The 23,942-nt window shown below is 46.1% G+C and overlaps 3 protein-coding genes across 5 annotated transcripts; 2 read left to right on the top strand and 1 right to left on the bottom strand.

The window, feature by feature from the left end:
- Nucleotides 1-68: 68 nt before the first annotated feature.
- CTBS (chitobiase) lies at nucleotides 69-7,539 on the top strand. The gene is made up of 7 exons (XM_054073016.1): nucleotides 69-231; nucleotides 1,463-1,601; nucleotides 2,691-2,899; nucleotides 3,694-3,865; nucleotides 4,397-4,494; nucleotides 5,535-5,696; nucleotides 6,179-7,539. The coding sequence occupies exons 1-7, from the start codon at nucleotides 112-114 to the stop codon at nucleotides 6,362-6,364; spliced, it is 1,086 nt and encodes a 361-aa protein (XP_053928991.1). The 5' UTR covers nucleotides 69-111; the 3' UTR covers nucleotides 6,365-7,539.
- A 2,894-nt stretch (nucleotides 7,540-10,433) lies between these two features.
- GNG5 (G protein subunit gamma 5) lies at nucleotides 10,434-14,868 on the top strand. 2 transcript variants are annotated; one of them, XM_054073020.1, is made up of 3 exons: nucleotides 10,434-10,570; nucleotides 12,345-12,500; nucleotides 14,630-14,868. In XM_054073020.1, exons 1-2 carry the CDS (start codon nucleotides 10,493-10,495, stop codon nucleotides 12,468-12,470), a joined length of 204 nt encoding a protein of 67 aa, XP_053928995.1. In that variant the 5' UTR covers nucleotides 10,434-10,492; the 3' UTR covers nucleotides 12,471-12,500; nucleotides 14,630-14,868. The 2 variants fall into 2 exon arrangements, with proteins under 2 accessions (XP_053928995.1, XP_053928996.1); XM_054073021.1 differs by lacking the exon at nucleotides 14,630-14,868 and adding an exon at nucleotides 14,192-14,623.
- A 138-nt stretch (nucleotides 14,869-15,006) lies between these two features.
- Nucleotides 15,007-23,039, bottom strand: RPF1 (ribosome production factor 1 homolog). 2 transcript variants are annotated; one of them, XM_054073018.1, is made up of 9 exons: nucleotides 22,797-23,039; nucleotides 21,678-21,734; nucleotides 19,828-19,908; nucleotides 19,316-19,411; nucleotides 18,437-18,590; nucleotides 17,782-17,864; nucleotides 17,351-17,532; nucleotides 17,103-17,229; nucleotides 15,007-16,260 (listed from the first exon to the last, which is right to left on the bottom strand). In XM_054073018.1, exons 1-9 carry the CDS (start codon nucleotides 22,953-22,955, stop codon nucleotides 16,219-16,221), a joined length of 981 nt encoding a protein of 326 aa, XP_053928993.1. In that variant the 5' UTR covers nucleotides 22,956-23,039; the 3' UTR covers nucleotides 15,007-16,218. The 2 variants fall into 2 exon arrangements, with proteins under 2 accessions (XP_053928993.1, XP_053928994.1); XM_054073019.1 differs by lacking the exons at nucleotides 21,678-21,734; nucleotides 22,797-23,039 and adding an exon at nucleotides 20,069-21,227.
- Between the last annotated feature and the right edge of the window lie 903 nt (nucleotides 23,040-23,942).

Below are 23,942 nucleotides of genomic sequence, written 5' to 3'. Positions count from 1 at the left end.
GGAGCTCAGAGACCTCTTTCTCGGGGACCGGGTGCCTCCCCGGGTGCCTCCCCCGGCCCGGGCGGGGCTGCGGGGCGGAAGCGGCGGCGGCCGCAGGTGTGGCTGCTCGCCATGGCGCCGTGGCAGGGTGTGCTGGTGGCGGTGCTGGCGCTGCTGGGCGGCCCCGCCGCTGCCTGCCCCTGCCGAGACCCGCGGCTCTGCCGGCACGTCGCGGCCACCGCCGGCCCCCAGGTGCGACAGCCCCGCTCCGGCCCGGCGGCTCTGGGATCCTTCTTGCAGCCCAGCCCGGCGGCTCCGGGAGCCCCGTTCCAGCCCAGCCCGGCGGCTCCGGACCCTCCAACCCAGACCAGTGGCTCCGGGACCCATATTCCAGCCCAGCCCGGCGGCTCTTGGACCTCCAACCTAACCCAGTGGCTTTGGGACCTCTGTTCCAGCCCAGCCCGGCGGCTCTTGGACCTCCAACCTAACCCAGTGGCTTTGGGACCTCTGTTCCAGCCCAGCCCAGCGGCTCTGGGATCCCCATTCCAACCCAACCCGGCAGCTCTGGACCCTCCAGCCCAGCGGCTCTGGGACCCCCATTCCAACCCAACCCGGCAGCTCTGGACCCTCCAGCCCAGCGGCTCTGGGACCCCCATTCCAACCCAACCCGGCAGCTCTGGACCCTCCAGCCCAGCGGCTCTGGGACCCCCATTCCAACCCAGCCTGGCGGCTCCAGCCTCCCAGCCCAGCAATTCTGGGATCCTCACTCCAACCCAGCCCGGCAGCTCTGGACCCTCCAGCCCAGCCCAGCGGCTCTGGGACCCCCATTCCAGCGCAGCCCAGCAGTTCAGGACCCCTATTCCAACCCAGCCCAGCAGCTCTGGACCCTCCAATCCAGCCCAGTGGCTTTGGGACCCATATTCCAGCCCAGCCCAGCAGCTCTAGACCCCCCCAACCCAGACCAGCAGCTCTGGGACTCCCATTCCAGCCCAGCCTGGCAGCTCCAGGACCCCTATTCCAAACCAGCCCGGTAGCTCTGGACCTTCCAGCCCAGTGCAGTGGCTCTTCAACCCCCATTCCAGCACAGCCCAGCAGCTCCAGGACCCCCATTTCAGCCCAGCCCACTGGCTCCACTGGTCCCCCAGCTCAGCAGCTCTGGGACCCCCATTCCAGCACAGCCCAGCGGCTCTGAGACCCCCAGCCCAGCCCAGGAGAGCACTCAGTCCGCACACCCTGCATCGTTGCCTTCTTTGTTTTATGATCTAACAGGTTAATGACAAATAGGTGCATGTCGATGGTTCACTGGGGAGATCCTGGGGGAGGCTGCAGTGAAGCGGGGGAGCCAGCCCCTGTACCCCACAATCCTTCCCAGCTCAGGGAAGGAGCAAGCGGGCTCGCTGCTTCCCACAGGTCGTGTGGAAAAGCACTTCTCCTGCTGAGAAGCATTTGGAGCTAATGAAGGTGCTCTTCACTCCTTTTCCAGGTCTTTGTGTTCGATGTGGGAAAGGAAAGCTGGAAATACTACGACTGGTCAAAGATTACAACTGTGGCAGCTTTTGGGAAGTACGATCCCGAGCTCCTGTGCTACGCGCACTCCAAGGGCGCCAGGGTGGTGCTGAAAGGTTGGTGAGCTTGTGGACACGTGGATGTTGATGTGATACAGGAATAAGGACATAATGCACAGCACTTCACACTTCTTGTATGCGTAGTATAAAAAGTCAATAAGGATTAATTACTGAAAGGGACTCCAGGAAAGCTGGAGAGAGGCTCTGGATCAGGGAGTGCAGGGATGGGATGAGAGGAATGGTTTTAAGCTGAAAGAGGGGGGATTGAGATGAGATCTTGGGAAGAAATGTTTTGCTGTGAGGGTGGGGAGGCCCTGGCCCAGGGTGCCCAGAGCAGTGGGGGCTGCCCCATCCCGGGAGAGGTTCCAGGCCAGGTTGGATGGGGCTTGGAGCCCCTGAGCCAGTGGGAGGTGTCCAGGTCCATGTGTCCCTGCCCATGGCAGGGGTTTGGAACTGGATGGGCTTTAAGGTCCCTTCTAACCCAAACCATTCAATGATTTGATGACTCTATGTCACAGTACCCAGAAGACAGGGTAAGGGAAGGGACTGAAGTAATTTTTGGTATTTCTCACTTAAATCAATTCCTCTCTATTAGGAAGTGGTTGGGTTTTAAAACACAAATACTTGAGAACTCTGTGTGAGTACAAATGCTGATTAGAAGGACAAAGTCCATCTCGTTGATCTGTGCTTACATGCTGTAATCAAGCTTTGGCTTTGCTGAGGCAAGAACATAATCAGGACCCAAGAACGTGAAAACCAACAAAGGTTAAATGTAAAACCATGTTTATCAAACAATAAGGCACAATCCTGGAAACACTGGAAGTAAATTGATTTCAAGAAAGAAAGTTTGCAGGGGCTAAAAAAAATACTGAACAGAAGCAAGGAGGTTAAAACGATAGGGGGGAAAAAAGCAAAATGAACTTCAAAATTTTAAAGACTGCTGTCTCAAATAAGCTTGTTAAGCTCATCTGGTGTAGGTTCTCAAAATTATGGTTGGGGGAAAAAAGTTAACTCCTTCACATTTTACCAGTATGGGAGTGTGTGTTATTCTGTGGTTATGTTAGTTGGTTTAATAAAGACAAACCTTTCCTTCTTGCTCTTCCTGTGGTGCAGATACATGTTAACTCTTGAAGGCCTCTTGTCTAGGTGATGTGCCTCTGAAGGAAGTTGTTGATCCTGCTAAAAGAGCAGCGTGGATATCCCAGCAGGTGGACCTTGCAAAAAGACAATATATGGATGGAATTAACATAGATATAGAGCAAGAAGTTAATGAAACCTCCCCTGAGTATTACGCATTAACAGCACTCGTTAAAGAAACTACAGATGCTTTTCACAGAGAAATTCCAGGATCACAGGTACATAATGTTCTTTATACAAATATTACATTTAACTTTATAAACACAAGGAGTTTTGAGAATTATGTTTAGTAAATGGATATGAAAAAATTATACATATTTAAAGCATGATAGTCTCATGAGTGGCTAATTATGAATGTTAGTTACAATATGACATGGAGAAGAGAAGGCTCCAAGGAGACCTTACAGCGACCTTCCAGTACTGAAAGGGGCTCCAGGAAAGCTGTGGAGGGGCTCTTTACAAAGGCCTGGAGTGACAGGATGAAGGCGGGGATGGCTTTCAATTGGAAGGGGGAAGATTTAGATTAAACATTAGGAAGCAATCTTCACACTGAGGGAGGAGAGGCCCTCGCCCAGGCTGCCCAGAGCGGTGGTGGCTCCCCCAACCCTGGAGGGGTTCAAGGCCAGGTTGGATGGGGCTTGGAGTCCCTGATCCAGTGGGAGGTGTCCCTGCCCATGGCAGGGGGTGGGACTGGATGGGCTTTGAGGTCCTTTCCAACCCAAACCATTCAATTATTTGCATTATGCTTCATGTTTTTTCACCAGATGGTTTTCATGTTGTGTTTTAATTTCCTTGGTATTTTGAATTCACTAATTTGGGCACTCACTGTTCATTATCTAATGTTTATCAGCTGAGCAGTTCTGTAGTTCACTACCATCAGTGTGTGTTAAAACGCTCCAACCTAACACTGCAACATTTGGGAGATACTGTCTTCAGAAGTTGCAGTGGTTTTTAAAAGAGAAAATCAGAGCGCCCAAGTGCTGTACGTGATACTTGTGCATTTTTCCTTCAGGTAACATTTGATGTGGCTTGGTCTCCTACCTGCATAGATAAAAGGTGCTACAACTACACTGGGATTGCAGATGCCTGTGATTTCTTATTTGTGATGTCGTATGACGAACAGAGCCAGATCTGGACTGACTGTATTGCAAAAGCCAATGCTCCTTACCTGCAGACTTTAGTTGGTGAGGACGAAATGCCTCCCCAGGGGGCAGAACATTTCCATTTGCTCACATGAATAGATAGAAAAGGTTGCCGTTTCTTAGACAAGTTTTTTCGGTTGTATTAAGGCTTTCGAGTGTGCTCAACTACGTGTTGTCCTAATGAGTATCTCAAGTCCTTCTGACACTATGGATAGACTTCTGGCAGTTGTGCATTGTTAATTGGAAGGGAATTGTCTTCACAGTTGTGAAAAACACTTTTAGAACGACAAAGAGCAGCCAAAGCAATGGTGTCTGCCTGGGCTTGCAAAGAACCTGAAACGTGTGTCTCGTCCTCGTGAACTGCTGCTACGGGCAGTTGGTTTTCAGTGTGAGCAACTGGAGCGGTTCCTAGGATCTGAGTGGGGAAAGGGTAGGACAGGTGGGAGGTGAAGAAGACCTTGCATCTTAGCCTCTGGAGATCATACAGCGTATTGGTTCTGGCTCTAAAGCTAAGAATAAAAAGCTTGGGAAAATGCACTAATGCATCTTAATTTTTATGTCCCTCAAAACTAGGCTACGAAGAGTACATTTCTATGGGCATTGATCCACAGAAGCTTGTGATGGGCGTCCCCTGGTATGGCTATGACTATGTCTGCCAGAACCTATCTGAGGTAAGACAAAGAGTAGTCATTTGCAATCATACTGTTATTTTTTTGCCTTGGGAAGAGCTAGCTAGGTTTTGGTGAGCATGTTTTTGGTTTCGGAAATACTGTGTGATCTGAAAGATAAGAGCATAGAATCATAGGATCATTAGGTTGGGAAGGACCTTTGAGTTCATCAAGCCAAACCGTACCTGTCCAGCACAAAGTTGGGATTCAACACATGGCTGATAACAGATGAGCAGTGAGTTACAAGGCATTTTATCTCTCCCTGTACAACCCAAACCCCATGGTACCCAAGTACCATGTTTGACTAAGGAGCTATAGATGCTACCTGCACAAGAGATGGTGTTCAAAGGTTACAACACTTGTGTCTGCCTTCTCAACAGAGTCACCAAGCTCACTGCTTAAAGCCTAGGTGCAACAAACCAGAGCAAACCTAGGTTAACTGTTAAAGTAGAGCAGTTGATGGGTAAATCATGGCATCTCTAGATTTAGACAAGACATTAGGGAAGAAATTCTTCACAAGGAGGGTGGTGAGGCACTGGAATATGTTGCAGATTGAAGTTGTGGCTGCCCCATCCCTGGAGGTGTTCAGGGCCAGGTTGGATGGGGCCTTGAGCAGCCTGATCTATTGGGAGGTGTCCCTGTCCATGGCAGGGGGCTAGAATTAGGTGATCTTTAAGGTCCCTTCCAATTCAAACAATTCTATGATTCTATGATCTCAAACAAATGTTATAAAAAAGACCATGAAACAACATGAAAATATGGAAAATGTAAGAGTGAATTAAAAGTGGAAAAGATAAGAGAACTGTACAAGTTGAGTGATGTCCATACAGTTGAATGATGTCCGTGCAGTCCTGTTTTATACACAGTAAACACAATATAACTGTTTTAATTCACTTCTGTCTATAAGTAGTCTGGCACAGATATTGAAGACTGAATTTTTGAGCCCCAGTGCCTTTTGTGGCTTTGTTCTTGGCTGTGCTGCTATTTTTCAGTTCAATAAATGGATGTAACATGAAACTTGGGCCTTCTGCTTTATTTTTCAGGATCATATCTGTTACCTTTCCAAAGTACCTTTCCGTGGGGCTCCTTGCAGTGATGCTGCAGGGCGTCAGGTTCCCTACAGAGCAATCATGAAGCAGGTGAACAGTTCTCTTTCAGGACTGCTCTGGGATGATGTACAGAAGTCTCCATTTTATGAATACAAGGTAAGTGTCTCTTTATAAGACACCATGTTGTGGATTCATGAACCATAGTATAAAGTTTTTGGGGTTAGATTCTACCATTGGTGGTTTCTGCATTTTTTTTTCTTTGCTGAAGAACCCCAGCTCTCAGCCTGTCCTGTAGATGATTAAAAGCTGTTTTAAGCAATGACCAGATCAAATGACCAGATAACTTTGACTAAATTTTATAACCTCTCTAAACCTGTTTCTTGCTGAAAAAAACATTTCATCTTTATCTAAATTCACTTGTTTGGTTAGATAGTGTATCTGAGATTTTAAAATAGAAATTAGCTAAGTCTTTTTATCTAACTTCAGTTAAAATGGGTCAGTGTTTTATATCTTAGATTCTAAGTTTTTAATTGTACTTCCCACCGTATTGGACAGAAAATGTAGTCAAAACTCAATGAACTTTAATGTGTTGTGTTTATATAGATAGATAGTGACCATAGTGTTCGATGTTTTCCTAGGATTCCCGTGGCCGCTTCCACCAGGTGTGGTTTGATGACCCTCACAGCATCTCTCTAAAAGCAGAGTATGTGAAGAAGCGAGGTTTGAGGGGCATTGGCATGTGGAATGGGAATTGTCTAGACTATTCCAGGGAAGCTCTAGCAAAACAACAAACTGAAGCCATGTGGCAAGCCCTGACACCGTAAGAACCACTTGAACCCTTGATTTATAATAGAATGATGAAAACTGGGAAAATTTTTTACTATGGCTTATACAATTGTAGATTTTGACTTCATACATGATTACAAAAACTTTGTGAACTCACCAAATTCATCTTTTTATTTTGCATGCGAAGCCATAATTTCATTCTTCAGAAAGTTCCAGTGTTGCTTTAGCAGCATTTTTTCAAAAGACTGCTCATCCTTTTCATTTTTCTCAACTACCGTAAGTTAAATCTTGAATCCAGTGTGTATCTGGTAACAAGTAAGACCAAGAGGTGGGTTTGCAGGTGCAATCCCATAAGGAACCTTTGCCAAGGCTGCCTGGTGCAGCCAGTGTTCATTCCGGGGTTGCATGGTGCAGCCTCAGCTCTCTGACTTCCCACCCCAACCAATATTTTAGCCAGGTCGCTCTTGAATCAGATTAAACCCAGAATACTGGAGGGACGGATTGGTGCTTACATGCAGCTTGGTGAAACTTGTACTTGATTACTCTTGTAGAGATTAAAAGATTTAATAGAGCGAAGAAATTAGGTAACATGAAATAGTTGCCGTTAAGATTTTTATCAGACTTGTTGTTAGAAAGGAATATTCAATAAACCCCAGTTTCACCATGGTTATTTATCCTGTAAACTCCTTAGTTTCAAAAGCTTGAAATCCTGGACCTTATCTTGAATAGGGATCATTAACATGGAGAGGACTCAGGTGATGTTTTCTTCCATTTCAAACTTCCTGAAAACTAGAAGTCAGAGTTTTATTTAATGAACTGCATAGGTATTTTTCCACACACTTTAAGGTTCATTCAGCAGCCTGTTGTTTGGTTTTATGTGGTGCTGTCTCTGAGACAATACGAGGTTTAATTTTCTTTCTAGTTCATATTTTTTCATAAAACAATTTGCCCAAAGAAATTGTGGAACTTTTTATAATTGCATACATTTTTAAAATATCTGAAGCGATGGAAAGAGTGGCTGGTATTTACAGGATGCTTTTTTGTTAAATAAAACACTGTCTTCACTTGGGTTGGTAAACAATGTTGTCTGTTTATGCTTTACTTGTTCTACAGTTTACAGCCCACACTGCTGCTTCTGAGAGCTGTTTCATAATCAGATTAAAGTGCATCTGTGCCTTAAGTGTCTTTGTTAATTAAACAATTTATTTAATTAGATATATGTGGTCAGTTGTGTGTTGGGGGGTTGCTTGGTTTGGTTTTTTTACCTTTCTGAATAGTTACTGGGAAAATTCCACAGAATATCAAGACTTCATACAGGTGTCTGACTCTTAGCACTATGGGTGATGGAAAGCAGAAGGTGAAGCCTCCTGCTCTCACATAAAGAAACAAACTCCCTTGGGAAATCAGAGGGCTTTTCACTAGAACTCTGGTCTGTAGGTTTGAGGAGAAACTGATACATTTATTTGACATAAAGAGACTTCCGAATTTGTATTACTGTTTATATTGATGCCCTAAAATACTCTGAGAGATTTGTAAAACTGAGGTATCTTCTGGAGCAAATGACCTGACCTACAAAATCCTAACTGAAGGGCAGATGACTTTATTCTAAACCTCTCTTTCCTGTAGCAGTCAAGAATCCTGAGTTGATTCAGATTTTCCAGTAGTTGGTTGCCTGCTCTTGTGTTTTATATAAGACACAATTCAGAAATACAGATGTATGACTCAATTGTGAATACAGCAAAAGTGGTTGGAGTTTTAATAATTAGTTTAATACTTCAGCACCAAAATCTTTGTTAAATCCTATCTTCAAGACAATAACTTGGATAATGGGCGGTTTGACTCAAGACATTTGGAGAGTTGCATAATTTTCTTATTGTATTCCTGATTTCCCATGAGTGTTTCACTTCCAGTAATAAATCTAGCCTTCTCAGCTTTTTAGCTGACGTTAACTCCTAGGCTTTTATTGTTCTGTTCAAGTTAATAGCATCTGGTACTGCAAGAAGGGAAACAGGAGAGCTAGGAGAAGATTACTATCAGGAAGAGGTTTCTGATTACTCTTTCGGAGAATCATTATCTAAGCACATGTATGAGCTTGAACTTAAAGAAAAACAGAGTATGCAATGCTGTGAGCTGGACTAGGATCGTCATTAGCAATTGTCCAAGACAAAGCTCCTCTCTTCCACTAACGAGGGAAGAAGTTTCATGTCCATGTGACTTTCCTAATAAAAGAGGTAACGAAGCCAGCTAGAGCTGACATAGGGGAGATTATCTGAGATATTGTTCATAATAGTATGATGACACAGTGGTAATTTATAGATAGACACGCTTATAATGACAAAAACGTAGACTTATGGAATGGTTTGGGTTGGAAGGGACCTCAACTCAATGGAGTTTCATTTTCATTTGAAGACACAGGTAAGAAGGGTACAGCTCTTAGCACTGCTTACATTGCTACTGTTGTGAAACAGAAGAGTAAGGGGTAAAAAAACAATTCAACAAATATTTGATCATGGAGATGTAATTCAATGAGGTTAACATGACCCTAAACAACAAATAAACCAGTTAGTTGGTTTATTTTTCTTTACACTTTGCTATAAAGTTAAACAACTTTATAGCAGGAATGAAATCTGTTTACATTATTAAGTAGAAAAGGACCAAAGAAAAAAGTTATCAACTTACCACTGCTAGTTTTTTCCCCAATGTATTTTAAAAACTTGATTTTATCTGCACCTGCAACTCCGCTCAGGTCCTCTCCAAGCTTCTCCCATAGCATTCTTAATGGGATGTGAGGAGAGATGCTAGAATGTTTTTATTCATTAATACATCTGTAAGATCAAATAGAATCACAGAATCCCTAGGTTAGAAAAGATCTTTGAGGTCATTAAACCCAGCCTTACCTGTCTACTACTAAACCATATCCCTAAGCACTTCATCTACCTGTCTTTAAACCCCTCCAGGCATGGGGACTCCACCACCTCCTCGGGCAGCCGTTCCAGTGCTTGAGAACCCTTTCTGTGAAGGAGTTTTTCCTAATGTCCAATCTGAACCTGCCCTGGCGCAGCTTGCCCATGCTTAAAGCAGTTGTTAGCCTTAATGTCATTTATTTCAAATGAATAAAGAAATATGTGAAAGATGGATTAATAATTCAGTACACATCCTTCCAAGGTCTTATGTGAGAACAGAGATGATCAGGAATTCTGATATCTCTGGGCTCCATCAAAAGCAGCGTGGCCAGCAGGGTAAGGGAGGGGATTCTGCCCCTCTACTCTGGCAAAACCCCACCTGGAGTCTTGTGTCCAGCTTTGGGAATCTCAGCACAGGAAAGACATGGACTTCTTGGAGGGGGTCCAGAGACCAGTGCCAGCCCCATAGCCCAGCTCTCGGTGCCGATGCCAGTACCAGTGCCAGCCCCACCGCCCAGTGCCCTGGTACTGGTACCAGTGCCGGCCCCGTAGCCCAGCTCTCGGTGCCGATGCCAGTACCAGTACCAGCGCCCACCTCTCGGTGCCGGTGCCAGCTCCACCGCCCAGTGCCTCAGTGCTGGTGGCTGCGTCCGTGCCAACCCCTCGGTGCCAGCATCAGTACCGGTGCCAGCCCCGCTGCCCATCTCCTCAGTGCCAGTTCCGGTGCCCACCCCTCAGTGCTGGTACCGGTCCCGGTGTCGCTGCCAGTGCCAATCTCTCGCTGCCAGTACTGGTACCAGTACCAGTGCCCGCTGCTCAGGGCCGATGGCAGTACCGGTGCCAGACCCACCACCCACCCCCTCGGTGCCAGTACCGGTGTCAGACTCACCGCCCCGCTCCCCAGTCCCCGTCCTGGTGCCCATCCCTCCGTGCTGGTACCGGCACCAGTGCCAGCCCCATTGCCCACCTCCCGGTACCGGTACCAGCCCCACCGCCCATTCCCTCGGAGCTGGTGTCAGCGTTGCTTCCAGCCCCTCGGTACCGGTCCCAGTCCCATTGCCCAGCCCCTCGGTACCGGTGCCGGTCCCAGGCCCATTGCCCAGCCCCTCGGTACCGGTGCCGGTCCCAGGCCCATTGCCCAGCCCCTCGGTACCGGTGCCGGTCCCAGGCCCATTGCCCAGCCCCTCGGTGCCGGTCCCGCCCCCGGTGCCCGCCCCGCGCAGGCGCCCCGTTGGCGGCGGGCCGGGCGTTCCCCGCTCCACCATGTCGGGCTCCAGCGTGGCGGCCATGAAGAAGGTGGTGCAGCAGCTGCGCCTGGAGGCGAGTGTGACCCGCGTGAAGGTAACGGCGGCACCGGGACGGGACGGGGGTTCCACTTCAGCGCCCGCAGCGCTGGGACCGGGACGGAGAGGGAGGGGGGGTCTGCGAATGCAGACTGAGATCGTGGGGTGGTTTGGGTGGGAAGGGACCTCAAACCATCCAGTCCCACCCCTGCCACGGGCAGGGACACCTCCCACTGGATCAGGGGCTCCAAGCCCCATCCAACCTGGCCTGGAACCCCTCCAGGGATGGGGCAGCCACCACTGCTCTGGGCAGCCTGGGCCGGGGCCTCCCCACCCTCTCAGGAGAACATTTCTGCCTAAGATCTCATCTCAGTATTACCCCTTCCAATTTAAAGACATCCCCCCTCATCCTCTCCCTGCACTCCCTGATCCAGAGCTCCTCCCCAGCTTTCCTGGAGCCCCTTTCAGCCCTGGAAGCTGCTCTAAGGTCTCCCACAGCCTTCTCTTCTCCAGAGTGAACAACCCCATCTCTCTCAGCCCGTCTCGTACAGGAGCTGCTCCAGCTCACTGATCATGTCCGTGGCCTCCTCTGGCCTCGCTCCAATAGCTCCATGTCCTTCCTGTGAAAGGGGCTCCAGGAAAGCTGAGGAGGGGCTCTGGATCAGGGAGTGCAGGGATGGGACGAGGGGAAACGGTTTTCAGCTGAAAGGGGAGATTGAGATGAGATCTTAGGGAGAAATGTTTTCCTGTGAGGGTGGGGAGGCCCTGGCCCAGGTTGCCCAGAGCAGTGGTGGCTGCCCCATCCCTGGAGGGGTTCCAGGCCAGATTGGATGGAGTTTTGATCACCCTTATCCAGCAGGAGGTGTCCCTGCCCATGGCACAGGGTTTGGAACTGGATGGGCTTTAAGGTCCCTTCCAACCCAAACCACTCTAAGATTCAGCTCCAGGGCTCCCGCACAGCTGCGTCCCCTCCTGCCACTCCCTGTGCCCGCTCGCTTCCTGCAGCCGCACAGGGCGAAGTGGGGTGACGCGCCCTGCACTCCCCTTTCTTTATTCTGAGGAAAGGCTCCTTCTACCAGACCATGGCAACGAGGGCAGATGGAGGCAGGGTTTGCCACAGGTGCTGTGCCTGGCCCAGCCCTGGCACTAAAATGGAGCTGCAGGACAGCCTAAGTGCACTGAGCTGGCGCGTTTGGGGTGAGGCCCAGAGCCTTGTGGGCTCAAGGAAATTGAAACTGCGAATACAGGATGCCAGCGAGGATGCTGCTTCCTGAAACTGCAATCGTTCAGCAATCTGATCGAGTTGAAGATGTCTCTGCGCACTGCACAGGGGTTGGAACTGGATGACCTTCATGGTCCCTTCCAACCCAAACCTTTCTGTGACTTTTTTTGTGCGTTCAGAGTTACAGCAAAGAAAAGCAGGACAAAGCAATTTATCACTGTTCTGTGTTTAGGTAGGTACAGCCTACCAGACACCTATAGACTGTGCCATCGTGAGGATGGCTTCCTCAGGGAAGAAAAAACGCCAGTGCAGTCGAGTGTCTTAAACTACACACTGCATCTTTAAATGACTTATGCTAGAACAAAGGTCTTCATCTATTCAACAAAGCCTTAGAAGGCTTAGAAGTTTAACATGGATCTTTTCCGAATTAATTCTAATATTGCACAACTTCCTGTCTTTAAAAACCAAAAAACTTACAGTGAAACTGCTGTGTAAAACCTTCTTAAGCTGTATTGCAAAACTACGTGGCAGTGTTTATACTTTTTGATGTAGTTACCTGCTCAGTTGAGAGTGCTCGGTGAGTTCTAACGCCAGCTTTTATCACTTGTAGGTTTCTCAGGCTGCAGCGGACTTGAAGCAGTTCTGCCTGCAGAATGCACAACATGATCCCTTACTGACAGGAGTATCGTCAAGTACAAATCCCTTCAGACCCCAGAAAGTCTGCTCATTTTTGTAATTATGTGAACTACTTCGGTATCTTTCAATGGTGAGTTTGTGAATTATGATTCATATTGTTCTCTCGTTAAAAATAGCTGAGATTTAAATGAGATTGCCTGTGATAAAAGTATTCAGAAAGGACATCTGACTTCTACAGCTGGTGTTGGTCTGGATCCCTGCTTTGGGCCCCTCCTCCCCTGTTCTGCGGGCAGCTCCGTACTGGGCAGATGCTGTTCCCGAGTACAATGAGTAGCATTTAGCTGCTGCAGAGCTTCCACGAGTTTCTGTTCTGCAGCAAAGCAGTAGTGGAGCCAGTGGCTACCAAGCTGTTATTTGGATTAACCTGGTTGTACAGTAATTCTACTGTATCTTCTGCATAAGGGTATTATTTCCCTTTTCTCACTCAGGATTGCTCGCCTGACAGCATATGCGGTGAATCCTGTTAGTGGCAGATAAAGCAGACTTTAATTCTTAAACTTGTAACGAGCACTTCCAAAGATAGGTCAGTGGTAGTCTCCAAGAAAGCACTGTCCCCGATAGGAAGTGCCCTCTAAATCAAAAGGAAGCAGTCCAGGAATTGTACCAAGGCCCATACTCCACTTAAACAACTACAAACAACTGAATACTCATTCAGATTTTAATTCCAAGACTTTTATAGGTTCATTAGCACTACTGCTGTCACAGTGATGACAACTAATCTGGCATTCTTTGAAAAATCTGCTTATTTTAGACTAACTTATTTAGATTTTAGACTAACCTGTTTAGAAAGGTGAGGTTTGGATCCACAGTAGCCTCACTAAGACTCTGAGTCACAATAATTTGATATTTTGCCCACAGTAATAATAATTTTACCATGTTCCTCTTCTCCTTTGCCCCTTGACTTAGATCTCTTGAGGCTTAAAGCATATATCATACATTATTTCTAAGTTAACCATAGTTCACAATCCTTAAAAATAGCAAGTCTTAACCTTGAAGAATCTGGGCTTTGTAGCTGACTTATGTCATCTAAGGAAGTGTAGTTTGTTAGATTTAAGTTGTGTTACTTAGGCAGCCTTAAAGTTGAGCAGTCAGACCAAGTTGTTAAGAGTCGTTCATTAAAATTGTTCTCCCCTCAAGCAGACTGTAGAAAGTTCCCAAAAAGTCTTGTGTATGAACAAGGTGGTTGATACAAAAAAAAAGACCAGAGTAGTAACAGTGGAGAGGTTGATGCTTAACTAACAAATGAAACTAAAAGCACTTTCCTCATTGTTTTGAGCAGTCAGTTACAGCAGTGTAACTGAAATGTGCTTCTGAAGTGATTTCTGTTTTGAATTTTATCACCTATTTTCATTTAAAAGATGATATTCTTGGACACTGACGTGTTCACACTCTTGTAGCTTCAGCTTTAATCAGTAATTCAAGAAATCAGATCATATGTAAGCATTATAGACCGATAACCTATACAAAACCAAATAAACTGTACTTTAGTCAGTGACACACACAGTTCCCCACAGACCTTTGCCAAGGTCTAGTAATGCCGGGGTGGGGATGTCTGGAAATAATGTTTCCTCTGTCTCACACACGTGTGCACACAAAGGGCATAAAAGGCTTAATGTTTTCTTTCTCAATTACAGCCCTTTTCTTCCCCCTTTGAGTTTGGAACAGAGCACTTATTTCTACTGTTGTTAGAACAGCGGTTTTAGTTACACCCACTGATATGGAAAATTCCTTCCTCTCACTGTATCCCTTCCTCAAAAATAGGCAATTTCTTAGCTGTGAAGCTGGTGTTTTCACGATGAGCCAGTCGAGCTGCTGTTTGCAGAGCCAGCGCCACCTCTGCAGGGTGAAGAGGAAACGTGATGTTACACAGACTTCCCCTGCTCCTCAAAGCCACAGGAGGTGCCTGGCATTTCTGCAGGCACCAAGCGACTGGCAACAAGTTTTTCTGTCCTTCCGCTTCGCAGCTGCAGGAAATACTAAGCTTCAGTTCTTTTCTAACAGCTTTGATTATCTTCTTCTACTCTTTGGGATGGGTTTAAAGTTTATTTTATAACAGGTCTATAAAACAGCTGTTGAAAAAGAGATGTTTTCATTCTAAATAGCTGTCCCTGCCTAACTCTGAAGGTACCTTAGACATAGAGTTGCTTCATTTAGCATTGATGATACTCTTCTAACTACATTTTGTTGTTGTTTTTCCAGATCTTTTAGCATCTCCTCCTAGCTGCAGATGTGTGTGTGGGCAAAGTGCCTCGGGGAGTGACCTGGTTTAAAGTCTGTACAAAAGCTTAGCTCTAACGTGCCAAATCTAACAACTGTAAAACTGCTACTCTCGTCAAACTTCTTACCACCTACCTCTCCAAATGAACTGTATGCTAGTTCCAATACTTCTGTTTCATACGAGAATCGGTTTTATACACCAAGCAAAAAAAAAAATAAAAGTGTCTTGACTTAATCTTGTTTGGAAATTACTGTAACAAGTTGTTTAACTTCTGGATATGTTGACACCCAACCAGTTGCTGCATCACTGCCGCAGCTGCAGAGCATGTACAGGGGTCTTAAGTATTCCACACTGCTACAAGTTTGCTTGGTTGCCTCACAGAACTTGGGGCTTCATCACTGTACTCGGAAGTGTAATAGGAGGACAGAAAAACCTTTTTTTGGCCATTGTAGTTCAATTATACCGCTGTCTCATATCAGACATTAAGAAAAGACAGAGTAACTTCATTCTTTATCTTGAAGAGTAATTCTTCCTTAGTATATGATTTACTATGACCCATCTTCAGTGCTTTTTCACATTTACCTAAATATGATTATAGCTGCCCGTGAAAGGAAAGTAATTCAAGGAAAACTTTGCTTTTTAGCTGCCAGTGAATGTGCAAACTTCAGGCAGAACAGTACCTTATTCTGCAGGTAACACCAACCCGAGTACAGCGCTGAAGCTGAAGAAGCATTTTGAAGATTTTAATAGGAAAAACCCTGCCCGGTGACCTCACATGTTCAACTGAGCAGCATTTTTTGATGAAACGAGCTTAGGGACTTCCTGAAAGCCAGCCTTACAAATTCCTTCCCATTGGCCCTTAATTCTTTTTCTATACAAGACTACCAACTGCTTTGGGTATAGTCTCTTCTAAAAATGACATTTAAAGAAGAGATGCTTATAGGGAGCGAAACATCTAATCTTTGTACCTTCAGCAATATTGCTACTTTATGCAAGATGTTGATGAAATAAAACACCACAGACTTCCTGCATTGCACGCAGCCTACTTGGTGTTCAAGAAATGGTCTCAAAAAACTATCACCATAATGTCAGGGAACAGCGTACTGGAAGTTGGAGGCTTAAAATACTTAGCTCTTACCTGATTAATGGAAGAGGTCTGGGTTTAGCTGCTTAACAGAAAAAATAAAGCTGTATAACTAGAAATACTTTATTTTTAAAATAACTTCAGCCAAAATATTTAATGTCTTTGATGTTGAAAAGTATATTTTAACCCTACAGCAGAGCAGCAGCCATGGCAGATCTTGAGTGATAACTAAATTACAGCCTGCTCCGATATTGCCATGGTTTTTTTCTGTTAAACGGGAAAGTCACTGTCCTTTTCATGCTGGATTTAGGTACTTAGGAAGACAGATGGTGCTTGATCTGCTCCTGTAGAAGTTTTAATGTTTGCAGTTTCTTTTTCTGCAGACAGATACTGTTTGTATCATTATCATTAGGCAAGAGTCTGAGATAATCCATAGTTCAAAGCAGTTGCATTTCTGGTCAGCAGCCACTGGCAGGGAGCTGTCCCTTATAAGTGAAATTTTCTCCTGTTCATGTCCATTTCTCGGCGCTGAAATTCAAAAGAAAAGTAATTAACCAATAAATTCATGCAACAGGATACAGATAAGAATGACCAGTCCAGTTTACAGTAGGATAAGCAGTGAAATGGGTCACAGTTAGTGAGGTTGAGCCTTTATAGTCAGCTTTAGAAGACTAACAAGGGAGAATTAGATCAGTGATTTAGAACTACAGAACATGTAGCAGTTCTCTGTTCACTGACAGCAGACAAAGTGTCTTTGAAACAAACAAAATCCATTTAATGGACTACACCATGAGTATTAGAATTTCCTTGCTGGTATATATTTTGGATACTTGCTTCTAAGTTTTGCCAATTAACTGCAATTCCATGGTAACAATGACTGGAAAAGTAGTTTATCATTTCCTGTAGTAGTACTACCATTTCACTTTATGTGCAGAGGTCAGTGCTCCTTTCCATTCACTATTAAGAAGTGATACTACTGTAAACAGCTTAATCATTTCTACATTATCATTCTTGCCCTCAGCTTGCATAAAACCAGTCAAGTTTATGAGAGTTCTAATAACAGCTTACACCAGGGGAGCATTTTTCACATTTATTTGTCCGTATATGCTAAAGAAGCGGCATTCTGCAAATAAGTAGTCATAGTATATTGATACTCCTCATGCTTGCTATTTTTATTTTTAACTTACAGTATCGCAGAATGCGTCTACTTTGTGTGTTTCTCAAAATAATACCTCTAAATATTTCAGTTAAATGCTTCCATATTGAGAACCGCATTTATACCACTTTTTTAGGCTAAGATTTGTGGTTACATTTCATGACGGTCAGATTTAGTCTCCTTTTGCAAGCAGGACTGTTATCGTTAGCCATACCTTATGAATCCATTCATATTCTCCAAACTTGGAATCAAAGGTTCCTTTCTGAAGAGACCTCAGCTTTAATGTAAAACGTGGCCCAAGTTCTTGAATTCCCACTTTCTTTTCACTCTTAAAGATGTATCTTGGGGAAGAAAAAAGTAAAAATCAGGAAGCAAGTTACAAAACCATTCTCTCTTGTAAAAATTAGGAAGCAAGTTACAAAAACATTCTCTCTTCTTCGTGAGTTTTGTGGAAAACGTCACCTGTGGAATCTGAAAAAGATGTAGTCTCTCTGGTTGTGAAATGTTGCCACTTGTCTTCCAATGAACTGAGGATCGTGTGGGAAGAGCGAAGCAAACATGCGACCAACAGAATGGCCAAGGCGCGTTGTAAAATTGTTCAGGATGACTTCAGGTACGTGTTCCGTGGGCTCCTTCCCCTTTCGCTGAAATGAAAATAACAGATGAGAATTCAAAGAACAGTCAGAAGGGACCTTAAAACCCATCCAGTTCCAACGCCAGCACCCTGGGAAGGGACACCTCCCACATACAAGTCGCTGCCCTCCCCATTAGCTTATGAAAAACACCTTTAAAAGACCAGTTAATTCACACAGAAGTGCAACCAATTTTGGCAGTTCAAGTAGAGTGAACATATTCATCATGAAACTCACTTTTTCATTTTGTTGGAATCTCACCTTAATTTCTTTACGCAAACGGACGCTACTCATCCTAAAATGAGCGGTTGGGCCATCAGGCAGGTGACTTAGAACAAGACCATCTGTTCACTGAGTTAAAGAAAGGGCTGGTAAAACTCAATTTACAGAGGAACATTTGCTGCCAAGCGAATATTCTATTAGAGTATTACATCCTTATCTACACCTGATTTACAAGGTTTCATTACATTTGTGAAAATACATTCATAAAGTAGTAAACTAGTGTTCTGAAGGACGTCCATTAATTTTCGTTTCAATAGCTCAACAGAGTTATCTTCTAGCACTTTCTCATTTAATGATGTTTTATCTAGTCAGCAAAACTAAATGGGAATCCTTGGTCAGAAAAACTTGTTAATCAAACTGTTAAATTTACTGAAACAATGCTGCTTATCCATCCATGCATTACAAACGGAAAAAAAAGGCAATACACTTCAATAATTACAATTTCGTTACCCGTCAGATATTCATGTTGGCACTGGGACTTTTAACTCTAGTTTTGCTGTAAGCTGCATGGTGAAGAGAAAAAATCCAGGCTGAAGAAGATCTTTGATTCACACTACAAAACTATTCTCTTTAGTTTAGTCCCTAACACACCCAGAGCCAATGTATCTGTTTTAATAAATACTCCAAAGGATACTTGGTATTTTGCGATCTTCATTAATGACTATTAAATCTGTAAAGTCCCTTGCAATGCACTGTGGAATAATTCTTTTCAGAGCCAGTCCTCGTCGGTAGTAGACGTGCGAGTTTGGTATCACTGTAGACAGCTGTTCACAGAACCTCACCGTTCTCTGCAAAACAGGTGTGGAGAGTTGCAAGGAGGTTGCAAGGAGGTAAATACGGCACCAAATTCAAACATCACAGGAATGAAGGGTTGCTCATTCCAGCTGCCCTCCCTGACGATACATTTCTTCCCATATCTCTATAAATATCTGAAGACAAGCAATTAAATTTCTTGGTTCATTCAGTGGAAGAACACTTAATTTGCCCTTTATTTGCACACTGGGACTTTTTTTTTTTTAAAGGACTCTTTTTGTTCCCTCAATCATGGAAAGGCAGGAAAATTCCTAAAGCATCACCTCCAAACTCATTTATTTACAAACGTTGGTTTACAGTACGTTCGTAACACTTCAAAATACAACATAACTGTTAATTCAGGTACTCACATCCAACTTTCCAGATAAACTGCTGGAGGTGTGCTTTATCCTGGTTTTAAAGCTACTCTGTTTATGTTTCTCTCAAAATGTCAGTAATCTCCTCAATTAGGTAATACAGATCATTTGCATACAAGAACATACCCATGAGGTTGTTTTTTGTTGAGAGGGGGACACAGTACCAGAGAAACTAACAGATTACACCACAGACAAGGTTATTGATAGTCACCAAACAAAACAGCAGAAGAAAAATCCATGTGAGAGCTATTGTTTTTAGCTTTAATCTACCAATCATAGTACAAAATCCTTGTTATCTTATAAGCAGCTGACTGCTCAGAAGTCTCCAAGTACAACATACGTACCCCACGAGGTCTGTCTGACGTTGTAATAAGAATCTTGGGAACTGTCTGTCTGTTGAAGTATGGTGCAAACTCATCAGTTGCTTCATCAAAAGCAACCTGGAAGAACAGAAGTCCTGTTAATCCACTGTATATGAAATAATTGAAGAACAATTGTCCAATCTGACCTAAATTCTGATGAAACTAAGTATAGTACTTGTAATAATTTCAATTCACAAGACCTATCCTATAATTAATCATCACAAGGCCTTTGGTTTTTACATTTTTAAGACTCTAGTGTGATGAACACTGGCAAGTTTTACTATCAATACCAGTAATGCAAAAGGCAATTATCTAGTATAGATAATGAAAAAATGACATCACCTCTTAGCAAACCCACCACGTGTAAAAAGTAAATCACCAACACCTTAACAGGAGAGGTTAACAGGAAATGCCAAGTTTCATCAATCTATTTTATGTCCTTTCTTGGAAAAAAACGGTTAACTTAATCCCATATGCAGAAATTAAGCAGTTACCTCTTCATCGTTGGGATCTACAGTTGTTTCGTCATACACTCTCTGGTTTTCAATAGTCTTTGGTACAGCTTTTGGAGGCGCCTAAAATAAATAAGTTTATTAACACAACACGTACTTACACACATAATTTAAGTGTATTGTGGAAACCACATCCATTCTACCATGACATTGCGTATACTTCTACACAGAACTAGAAGGATTATTTATTTCATACAAGCTATTAAAAAGGAAGTTACATCACCTGGATTAAAAAATGCACATGTATTGGGAGCATCACATGGAGCAGAAGCATCACTAGAACAGTGACACTGCTTAATTTCAGTCTGAGAAACAGAGTTCTAAAACAAAACAAAAGAAAACCAGGGGAAGTTTCTATCCATTTCTCTTCTGTAGAAGGAAAAAAGCTCTACTTTCAACACACATTTAAGCTGGACATCTATAAATTAACAACAATTAGCCTAGAATGTTTACCATTTCCTTATCCAACTCTTATGCTATTATACTAACACAGGAACTCACAGCCGAGTGTTTTAACTACCAATACGCTTTTGAAGCACTTCAGGAAAAGGAGCAAACCCCTGGTTCATGGCAAGGCTTGGAAACAAGCAGCCACCAGGCCTGGACAGGGTTTGGTCAAATCTGATTGTTTTAATTTATACAGAAATTACTTACTAGAGCATAATTCCTAATAACACCAACACAAAGCCACAGCAATTACACTGGGCAGAGAAGGCTTTTCAGGGAGGGCCTGCACTTACACCGTTATTAGCTCATGGCTCACTCTACCTGATTAAGGCATCACTAAACTTGTTTTACTCAGCCCTTTTCCCTCAAGTTGGCTGTTCGATATCCGCACTACATAGCGTGGTGCCCCCAGAGGAGCCATAGAATGGTTTGGGTTGTACAGGACCTCAAAGACTATCCAGTTCCAGCCGCTGCCATGGGCAGGGACACCTCCCACTGGCTCAGGGGCTCCAAGCCCCATCCAACCTGGCCTGGAACCCCTCCAGGGATGGGGCAGCCACCACTGCTCTGGGCAACCTGGGCCAGGGCCTCACTGCCCTCATAGGAAAGCATTTCTTCCCAAGATCTCATCTCAGTCTCCCCTCTTTCAACTTCAAACCGTTTCCCTTCATCCTATCCCTGCATTCCCTGATCAAAAGCCCTCCCCAGCTTTCCTGGAGTCCCCCTCAATACTGGAAGGTCGCTATAAGGTCTCCTTGGAGCCTTCTCTTCTCCAGGCTGAACAACCCCAACTCTCTCAGTCTGTTCTCTGGACTTGCTCCAAGTCTTTCCTGTGCTGAGGACTACAGAACTGAACGCAGGGCTTCAGGTGAGGTCTCACCAGAGCAGAGGGGCAGAATTCTCTCCCTTGCCCTGCTGGCCATCCATCCTTTGGATGCAGCCCAGGACACGGTTGGTTTCTGGGCTGCGAGTGCAGCTCATGTCATGCTTCTCATCAGTCAGCATCCCAGTCCTCCTCCTCCTCAGGGCTGCTCTCAATGACATCGTCCCACCCCCCCCCGCGGACAGATTGCTCCAACTCAGGCGTAGGACCATGCCCTTGGCCTTGTTGAACCTCATGAGGTTCACACAGACCCACTTCTCCAGAGTGTCCACGTCCCTCTGGATGACATCCCATCCTTCAGGTACAACTGCACCACTTAGCTTGGTGTCATCTGCAGACTGGCTGAGGAGGCACTCATTGTCCAGATCATCAATGAAAATATTAAAGAGAGCAGTTTCAGCTCCCTGTGTTCTCAGAAACCCCTCACTCTCAGCCCCCCACACTTGGTGAGGCTGCAGCCACCACCCAGGGGAGGTCCAACCAATCTCCCTGCAGCTCTCACCTTGTCTCCCAGGGCTTCCCGCTCCTTTTTCCGCTTCTTCCTGGCTGCCAGTTTCTCCTAAGGAGAAAGGGAGAACACCCCATTAGCCACAACCGTTACCGGTCCCACTGCCCAAGTCTTACAGCCTTTGGTCTCTCTATGATCTTGCAGAGAAAGGCAATAGATGCAGTTCAGACATTTGGCTACGGTCACAGTCACCAGTGTCGTCTTCTTCACTTACAGGTGGAACATAAGGAAAAAAACACTGTAAATTTCCCTCTCAGCAGGGGACTTTGAATTTGCCCTTTCAGATGAACAAACTCCACTGTGATGCAGACTGGCATTACCTCTTGAGTGCTCACTGCCTGCAGTATTGCCTGGGTGTATCAGAGCACAGACACAGGCTTTGCCAGCCTAAACCCGCAAAGTAGAAACATAGAAGCATGGAAAGGATTGCGTTGGAAGAGACTTCAAAGCCCCTCAACCCTTACAGCAAAACATTTTCTTTTTTTTTCCTAAGATTTCACCTCAATTTTCCCTGTTTCAGCTTAAAACCATTAACGTCATCTATAAACATCCTGGCCTTTGCTCAAGGATGCAGGCACTGAGAGTTAAGAAAATGATGAACTCAAATCATAGAATGGTTTGGGCCAGAAGAGACCTCAAAGCCCATCCAGTCCCACCCCCTGCCATGGGCAGGGACACCTCCCACTGGATCAGGTTGCTCCAAGCCCCATCCAATCTGGCCTGGAACCCCTCCAGGGATGGGGCAGCCACCACTGCTCTGGGCAACCTGGGCCAGGGGCTCCCCACCCTCATTGTGAAGAATTTCTCCCACTTCCAATTTAAAGCCATTGCCTCTCGACCCATCACTCCATGCCTTTGGAGAAAGCCACACCCCCCACTCCCCCCAGCTTTCCTGGAGCCCCTTTCAGCACTGGAAGCTGCTCTAAGGTCTCCTTGGAGCCTTCTCTTCTCTGGGCTGAACAACCCCAACTCCCTCAGCCTGTCCTTGCACAGGAGGTGCTTCAGGCCTCGGATCATCTTTGTGGTCTCCTCTGGACTCGCTCCACCAGCTCCCTGCCGCTGCAGCAGGCCCCTCTTGAACCCCCTGCCCAGGGCAGCCCGGCCCCCCCGCACCTTGCGCTGCTGCTGCTTCCAGCGCACGAACATGAAGTGCCTCCGCTGCTTGTTCTTGATCTCGGACACGCTGAACGTGGGCGGGAACAGCACGCGCTGCGGGGCGGGCGACTGCCCCGCATCCTCGCCCTCCGCGGGGGCGCTGCCGCGGCCGGCCATGCTGCCCCGGGGCCGGAGCTCACCCCTCACCTTCCACCCCTCACCCCGACTCGTCCGCCGCCATCGCGGCCGCTACGCATGCCGGGGGGCAGAGGCGGAAGGCTCGCCGCGCATGCGCAGTGGGGATCACGGAGTAGGCGCGCAGCGCGGGGCGCATGCACACAGAGGGACAGGCAGTGTCATGGGACCCTGCGCATGCGCACTAGGGGACCGGGAGGCGGTGGGGCAGGCGCTGCGCATGCGCAAAAGGTTTCAGGAGTCGTCTGGACGAGCTGCGCATGGGCACAGGGAGGGCGAGAGAATAGAGGGCCGGTGGCGCGCTCGCCGGGCATGTGCACCGAGGGCGGGAGGCAGTGCGCTCCGCGCATGCGCATGGAAGGAGAGGCTGGGTGCCCATGGGGCGGGTGGGAGGTGGAGTTCGCGCCGCGCATGCGCACAGTGGGTGGGGCGAGCAGGGGCGAGGCGTGCGGGGGAGACGGGAGGTGGTGACGCGCATGCGCGCAGAGGGGGAGCGGGAGGTGGGGAGAGCGGGGACGCAGGGAGGGCGTCGCGCATGCGCGCTGGGAGCGAGGGAGGCAGCAGTGTTGCTAAGCAGGCTGGAGCATCAGCCCCTGTCAGAGCGCGTCTGCGCCCCCAAGTACAAAGGCACAGCTGGACACGTGTATTGGAAACATCCCTTAAAGTGCATTAAATATGACCAATCTGGTTGCATTTAAAAATATTCTTTCCTGAAAGGGTTATCGGTCAGTGTAAGGAGCTGGCCCAGGGAGCCGTGGGGTCACCAGGCCGTAGATTCCTGCGGGTGGGAAGACTCTACCCTGTTCTGTAGAGATGGAATGCTCAGGGATTTGTGAGATGGGCTAAAGTAGAGCCTTTCTTAATTTCGAGCTGAAAGATCCTGAGCAGAGGGACTGATTATTTCTGTTTGTCCCAAAGGTTGTCTCAAAGCTTGGAGTATGCCTCCTGATTTTATACACAAATATGGCT

Source organism: Cuculus canorus, chromosome 8 (genome assembly GCF_017976375.1).
Source record: "Cuculus canorus isolate bCucCan1 chromosome 8, bCucCan1.pri, whole genome shotgun sequence".
In the NCBI taxonomy this organism is placed as follows: Eukaryota; Metazoa; Chordata; class Aves; order Cuculiformes; family Cuculidae; genus Cuculus; species Cuculus canorus.
This window is presented reverse-complemented; position numbering and strand designations above follow the sequence as displayed.

Excerpts from the sequence above, each read along its gene's own strand:
- CTBS (XM_054073016.1), top strand. The coding sequence starts at position 112 with ATGGCGCCGTGGCAGGGTGTGCTGGTGGCGGTGCTGGCGCTGCTGGGC. Across the intron at positions 232-1,462 it reads CGGCCACCGCCGGCCCCCAG|GTCTTTGTGTTCGATGTGGG; the intron begins GTGCGACAGCCC and ends CTCCTTTTCCAG. Across the intron at positions 3,866-4,396 it reads TTACCTGCAGACTTTAGTTG|GCTACGAAGAGTACATTTCT; the intron begins GTGAGGACGAAA and ends CCTCAAAACTAG.
- GNG5 (XM_054073020.1), top strand. The coding sequence starts at position 10,493 with ATGTCGGGCTCCAGCGTGGCGGCCATGAAGAAGGTGGTGCAGCAGCTG. Across the intron at positions 10,571-12,344 it reads CGAGTGTGACCCGCGTGAAG|GTTTCTCAGGCTGCAGCGGA; the intron begins GTAACGGCGGCA and ends TATCACTTGTAG.
- RPF1 (XM_054073018.1), bottom strand. The coding sequence starts at position 22,955 with ATGGCCGGCCGCGGCAGCGCCCCCGCGGAGGGCGAGGATGCGGGGCAG. Across the intron at positions 21,735-22,796 it reads GGAAGCAGCAGCAGCGCAAG|GAGAAACTGGCAGCCAGGAA; the intron begins GTGCGGGGGGGC and ends CTTTCTCCTTAG. Across the intron at positions 17,533-17,781 it reads GTTTGCGTAAAGAAATTAAG|CGAAAGGGGAAGGAGCCCAC; the intron begins GTGAGATTCCAA and ends TTTTCATTTCAG.